The 7,007-nt window shown below is 46.8% G+C and overlaps 1 protein-coding gene across 21 annotated transcripts in view; it reads right to left on the bottom strand.

The window, feature by feature from the left end:
• Window positions 1-305: 305 nt before the first annotated feature.
• RBM10 (RNA binding motif protein 10) overlaps window positions 306-7,007 on the bottom strand; it is a 30,839-nt gene continuing 24,137 nt past the window's right edge. For all 21 annotated transcript variants that reach the window (XM_071213285.1, XM_071213290.1, XM_071213281.1 and 18 more), the window contains 10 exons: window positions 6,800-6,917; window positions 6,613-6,704; window positions 6,346-6,510; window positions 1,922-2,071; window positions 1,756-1,821; window positions 1,483-1,671; window positions 1,324-1,398; window positions 957-1,063; window positions 749-878; window positions 306-647 (listed from right to left, as the gene is read on the bottom strand). In XM_071213285.1, coding sequence (XP_071069386.1) covers window positions 522-647; window positions 749-878; window positions 957-1,063; window positions 1,324-1,398; window positions 1,483-1,671; window positions 1,756-1,821; window positions 1,922-2,071; window positions 6,346-6,510; window positions 6,613-6,704; window positions 6,800-6,917 — 1,218 coding nt within the window. In that variant the 3' untranslated portion in view covers window positions 306-521. The remainder of the gene's footprint in view (window positions 648-748; window positions 879-956; window positions 1,064-1,323; window positions 1,399-1,482; window positions 1,672-1,755; window positions 1,822-1,921; window positions 2,072-6,345; window positions 6,511-6,612; window positions 6,705-6,799; window positions 6,918-7,007) is intronic.

Here is a 7,007-nt window from a genome sequence, read left to right as displayed (position 1 = left end):
TTGTCTTCCTATCATTGCAGAGGTAGAGTCAGGGGTACTTCAAGCCCAATGGTGCACCGGTGGTGCTGGATTTCCTGATACAGTGTGACCTGCCGGACTCTGATAATGGTTAGGGGCTGTGACCAGGGTCTTGGGGCACAGGCCGGAACCTCACATTCTGACCCCAGCTTCCCAAGGAGCTGGCAGTCACCATGCACCAGACACTGTGAATGCCCCCACTGCCATCCATCTCAGCCTGATGAGGCACCTTGTCCACCTGTGTTTATGTCCCTGTGTCTGTGTGGGGCAAGAAGAGACACGTGAGCTGCAGACTTTTCAGCTTTTATTACAAAAAGAACATGATCCCGGCCCAGTTTTCCAATAAAAGTCACCAATTCAGAGTGTGATTTGGTCAGGTCTCTTTCTGGGTGGGGAGTGGGCTGGTAGATGGGAGTAGGGCACCCCTCAGACCACCCAACATTTCATCCTTCCCTGCCCCAGGATAGACCCCCAACATATGGAGAAGTTGTTCTCTTGGTGGCTCACTGGGCCTCATTGAAGCGGGTCACCATTGTCTTGTGCAGTGTCTCCTTGTAAGACTCCGTTGAAGTAACCCCATAGGAGCTGCCCCGGGCGCCAAGGCCGGAGCCCCGCACCCGAGTCTGGGCCTGTGCAAAGGAGACAGGTTCTGTCAGATTGGTGGGATGAGTGTGGGCACAACAGGGATGCAGGAGGGGGGACTGGGGGGATGGGATCGCAGAAGCCTCACCTCAATGGGTGTTACAATGCCCTGCTTCTTGCGGCCCAGGCCACTGCCCTCTTTCCAGCCCATGGCCTGGAGCATGCGACTGCCAATATTGTCACTGCCTAGCCCATCCCGTGTGGGCTGCTCAAAGTCCCTGCAGAGAAGAGCAGTTCAGTATGAGTGATAGGCCTGCCAGCTCCCAAATCTTCTTTGCCTGGCCCTGGACACTCACACAGAGGCCGCAGACATGCCACCGTACTTCCTCCTCTTGGGTTCTGGTGGCTCAGGGATGCCATACTTCTCCCTGCGTTCGGCTGCACGGTCCCGATACTTCATTTGCTGCAAGTTTGCATGTGTGTGTGAATTGCGGGGAGTTGGTCACTATGTGCAGGAAAGGTGGGCTGGGGTGGGGGCAGGGGTAGCAAGACCTGGACCCATGGGGAGGTCAATCTGGATGAGATGTCCATGGTCCTGAGGGACAAGACATTGTGAGAGCAAGCAGCCAGAGTGGGGAAATGTGGAAGAACTTAACTCCAGCTGCCTGAGGGGATGGGGATTGTGTAGATGGCAATGAAGCCCAGGAATGGGTCACACCTCACCTCCATGTCATTCTTCTCTAGTGCTTCCAGCTCATTTTCTGAGAGGTGGGCTCGCCGGTGAATCTCGAGGTTTTGCTGCAAGGACAGGAGGAATTAGTTGTTGGGCTCAGGTGCATCAGGCCCCAGGGTTCCCTGCCCGCCCCTCCCCACCTCAGTTACCTTGTGGAGCCCTGAGAGCTGCTGGTGCCGGATAAGTGCCTCCTTGCTGGGGAACTGACGCCGGCATAGCAGGCAGGCCAGCTTCTGCCAGTCAGTGAGCTTCTCCTCCCGTTCAGTGCCCCCACGTTCCTGCTCCTCCTCACTGTCACTCTCCCCGCTGTAGGCTGCTACCAGCCCCCGTGGTGGGCTCTGTAGAAGGTAAAGGCAGAGGGTGTGGGGTTAGGCCTTGCTACATCACAATTCCCTGCCCTTCTTCCTGCCCTAGGCACTCACTGGGCGGTCGTCACTGGCCAGTTTCGGGAGGTCCATGCTGGTATGCTGCCTCTCGGCTAATGCTCCCTAAGGTGGAAGGACACAAATTTCATAGGCTCTACAAAAGGACCGCAGGGCAAAATTGGGGCGGCAGGATGGGGTGGCAAGATAGACGGCCACAGCACACCTTCTTCTCAAGGATAGCATAGCCAGCGTCTGCAGTGGCTGATTCCCGCCTTTCATCATCGCGGAGGGAGCTGATGGGCTGGAAACTGTTTTTGAAGTTTTCCTTTTGCTTGTTGAGGCTGCGGGCCCAACGTTCCATGTCCTTGGCAATCTGGAGGTGAGTGTAGGGGTAATGGTTGGGTGCTTGGGGCACCTCAACCCCAGCAACCGTTGTATTCCTGGGGCACCAATCCCATCCACTGACCCCTGCCCTTCCAGCACTTTACCACCCTTTCCTTTCCTATGGCCTCAAAATTCAGCCCTGACCACCATCACCTCTCATTAGTCTGAACTACTGCAACGAACTTCACTTGGTCTCTGACCTCCCACTCATGTCTCCCTCACAGAGCAGACCACTCTTTTAGCCCCCAACCTCAAACACAAGTTCCTTAAAACCATAGCTTCCCATTATATGAAAAATACATCCAAACTCATGACCATGGCCTCCAAGGCTCACGCAGCCTGAACCCTTGTGCCTTCATCTTTTCCTAACACCCCTCCTGCCCCTCTACCCACTTTGGTCTGCAATGATGAAGTGGCAGAAGCAGTCCAGGCAGAATGGTAGGCCTTCACTACCTGGGAGGTAGAATAAGCAGAAGGGAAGAGAGGTGGTAATGAAAGGTCCTATCTCTGTCACACTGTCATCACTGCTCTTCATCAAGGACCCCTTCCCAATGTGCTCTCATCCTCCTGACAGGCACCCACACTATCAGGTTTACTGTGCGTTTAATTTTATCATTCTAAAATGCATAGGTCTAGGGAAGGATTGTGGGAAGATGGCAGAGTAGGGAGCTCCCGGAATCAGTCCCTCCACCAAAACAACTACTGAACTGGCACGAAAACTTCCCAAATCTGACAACAAATATGAGAATTCTATATCTGGTAAAATTATCTTTCAATCACAAAGGATAAATGAAGACATTTATAGATAAACAAAAGCCGAAAGAGTTCATTACTAGAGGACCTGTCCTATGGTAAAAAAAAGGAATCCTTCCTGGAGAGAGTCTACAACCACAAGCAGGAGAATCTCATCCATCAGCCATGTGGGATCTAAGCCCCCTCTCCATTTAGAGGTAGAGTGGGCATCACCATCTCAGGGTCCTCAGGATAGAGGAATAAAACATGGATTAGAGTGGACTTACTGGTATTCTACTCTAGAATTATTGTGACTCTAGCAATGGAAGAATCTGTACCACTGATGAGGAGACAGTGGCCACGGGAGTTGCTGAGGGCAGGGAGAGGGAAGAAGAGGTGTGATATTTTCGGGACTTGGATCTGTCCTGAAGGATGTTGCAGAGACAGATGCAGGACATTACATATCCTGCCATAACCCACTGAATGGATTGGGAGAGAGCATAAACTACAATGTAAACTATAATCCATGCTATGCAGAAGTGCAACAAAATGTATTCCTCAAATGCAATGAATGTGCCGCACTGATGAAAGAGGTGTTGATGTGGGAGGAGGGGGGGTGGAGTGGGGAGTGGGGTATATGGGAACCTCTTATATTTTTTAATGTAACATTTTATGTGATCTCTGTACCTTTTAAAAGAAAAATTTTTAAAAATTCAGGGGTATACCTCCAAAGTATATAGATGTTATTTTAAAAATTCAGGATAAGAGGAGGGGAGGATTCTCTTTAGGCATGAATAAAAGCAAAGTTAAAGAGAAAAAAAAAAGGGAGTCCTTCAGGCTGAAACAAAAGGAAGCATACAAAGAAATAAAGAACATTGGTACATGATGGTCAGGGCTGGATTTTGAGTACAATAATGTGGTAAATATAAAAGCCCATATTATTGTACTTTTGGTTTGTAACTGCTTTCCTCCCCATATGACTTAACAAGTAAATGTATAAAGTAACATTATAAATCTGTTAATTTGTATACAATGTATAAAGATGTAATCTGAGACAGTAACAACATAAAGGGAAATGGATACATAGCAGTAGAGTTGTGTACTTTGAAATTAGGTTGGTACTAGTTGAACCAGGTTATTATTTTAAGATGTTAATTGTAATGACAAAGGTAAACACTAAAAACAAACAAATAAAAATATAGATAAAAAGTAAAAGATGGTGAAAAAGCAAGGGAATACAAAAAAGTTAATAATGAAGTATTGAGGTACAAAAACCATACAGAAAACAAATAGTTAATGTCAATAGATTAAACTTCCCTATTAAAAGGCAGTGCTTGGCAGATCAGATGAAAAAGCATGCTCCATCCATATGCTGCCCACAAGAAATTCACTTCAGGTACAAAGACACAAGGAGGGTGAAAGTGAAAGAGCAGAGAAAGATAATTCATGCAAACAGTAATCAAAAGAGAGCTGGATCTGGAGACATCCAGACACTATAGACAGGGCTGACAGTTCAGGAGTTTGGCATCTTGCCAGTGGGCCCTAATTTGGAATTTATGCTCCCCAGTGTGACAGAGTTGGACTTAGTTGTGCTTTCCCTATACATGGCTTTTCTGCCCCTTATATTTGAACCTATAGTTAGTACTAAAGTTGATAGGTTCATGTCCAAGAGATTCAGTCAGGCCCTGAATCTCAACCAAGTTGCAACACCTACTCTCCAGTTCATTGGACTCATCCAGGACAAGGACCATCCTAAGGAACAAAGAGAGTCTACAACTGCCAGCAAGACAGTCCCATCCTCTGCTCCACGGGATCTAAACCCCCTTTCAATTAGAGTTGGAGTGGGCATCACCTTCCCAGAATCCTCAGGATTGGGATATGAATGATGGACTAGAGTGGACTTACTGGTATTCTACTATAGACTTGTTATTCTAGCAACGGAAGACCTTTTATCACTGATGTGGTGGCAGTGGCTACCGGAGGGTCTGACGGGAAGGAGAGGGAGAAATAGGTGTAATATGGGGACATTTTCAGGACATTGGCATTGTCCTTGAATGATGCTGCAATGACAGATACAGGCCAATATATATCCTGCCATAACTCAGAAAATTCTGTGGGAGAGAGTTGAAACTATAATGTAAACTATAATCCACACTTTGTGGCAATGCTCCATTGTGTTCATCAATAGTAACAAATGTATCATACTAATGAAGGATGTTGTTAATGTGGGGAAAGTGTGGGAGGGGAAGGGAGTGGGCATATGGGAATCCCCACATTTTTTATCTAACATTTAGGTAATCTAAGTATCTTAAAAAAAAAAGTATATATAAAAAAAGAGCGCTGGAATGGCTATATTATTGTCAGACAAAAGAGATTTTAAGTCAAAAAGGATTACAAGATACAAAGGAGAATATATGGGTAAAAGGTTCAATTAAAAGAAGGTTCAATTCAGCAAGGAAATACAATGATTATAAATGTATATGCACCTCACGAGTCCCACAATATATGAAGCAAAAATTGACTGAACTGAAGGGAGAAATAGTTCTACAATAATAGTTGGAGACTTGAACACACCACTTTCAAAAATTGATAGAACATCTAAGCAGAAGGTCAATAAGGAAACAGAGATCTTAAAAAACACTATTAACCAATTAGACCTAATGGACTTATGTAGACTACCATCCAATGACAGAAGAATACACATTTTTATCAAGTGCACATGGACCATTTTCCAGGATAGACCATATGTTAGGCGACAAATCAAATCACTACTACATTTTACAATACTGAAATCATACAAAGTATATTCTTTACTGGGCCAGGAGCCCAGTATCATCTTGGGCCACAGTGGAATAAAGCTAGAATCACTAACAGAAGGAAAACCAGAAAATTTACATATATGTGGAAATTAAACAACACACTATAGAACCAATGGGTCAAAGAAGAAAGCACAAGGGAAATTAGGAAATACTTGAGATGAACAAAACCAACCAAAAAACATACCAAAACTTATGGTATACAGCAAAGGCAGTACACAGAGGGAAATTTAAAACACATAGGACTGTTTTACCTGTGTATAATCTTAATTTACATGCATGATGCCAAGCCATATTCCACATTCTTTTCTCCCCTCCCCAACAACTCCATTTTTGGAATTTAACAGGTTGTCAAGGGAATACCAAGTGTTTGCTTCTAAATGCTACACCTAGACTGTCATACCCTTTTCCTATAGACACTGAGGTTCTCCATCCAACAGTTGCTCACTACAACACACTGCAATGGCTATTTGCCTTCCCATCCACTTAAGAGCCTGCTATATATACTGAGGAGACAGCTCTGGCTCCAGGTCACACAGCAAAAAAACAGAGCTGGGCCAGAAGCTTGGTTTCTCCTGCCTAAAATTACTGCCCACATTATGCATTCCTCCATCACCCACCTCCCTCAGCTATAGAGGGCAAAAAATGACAGAATGTGGCCACTGGAAGGCACCGAACAGTCAGCCAATGACTGCTGGACTTCCACAGTGTTCACCTGTTGGGCCGTCTTGGTCTTGTGCTTCTCCTTCTTTTCTTTGCCCTCCTTTGAGGGTGCCCCCGTCTCCTTATGCCCATCAGCTGACTGCTCCAGGGCAGGAACATAGGTACGCCTTTCCCCATCCCAATACAGGTACTGCTGGCTCTGAGCATTGTAGTAATACTGGGGGAGGGGAGGGAAGAGGGGGCATGAGGGAAGATGGGAAGGTGAACTGCAGGGCCAGCTGCCATCTACCCTCACCCCCACCTCGGGTCATCCTATCACCTGGGAATTGGGGTCATAGTAGAGGCCAGTCTGAGGGTCATAGTAGTAGCCAGACGTCTCATCATACTGGTAGGTGGAGACGTCAGGGACAGCTGGGGGGTGAAAAGAAGGGGAGGATCACAGTACTCCCTGCTTTGTGCTTTATTAAGGAACCCCCCACCTGAACCCATATGCTCTGGCTACTCACGGTACTGGCTGTAGGACTCCTGGGCAGTGGGACTGGTGGCCGGTGGTAGCGCAGAGCTGGGATGGGTGGGGCTCTGGAGCTCAGATTTCAGCACAGCGGGTGACATGATTGTGTACGACTGATCATGGGGCCAGACAGGGAAACAGAACTCAGTGGCTGTCAATGCCACACCTGCACACCTCCCTACCCAGGTTACCCCTGGAGCTCA

Source organism: Dasypus novemcinctus, chromosome X (assembly GCF_030445035.2).
Source record: "Dasypus novemcinctus isolate mDasNov1 chromosome X, mDasNov1.1.hap2, whole genome shotgun sequence".
NCBI classification, from domain to species: Eukaryota; Metazoa; Chordata; class Mammalia; order Cingulata; family Dasypodidae; genus Dasypus; species Dasypus novemcinctus.
The sequence above is the reverse complement of the archived record's forward strand: the minus strand, read 5'-3'. Positions and strand labels throughout refer to the sequence as shown.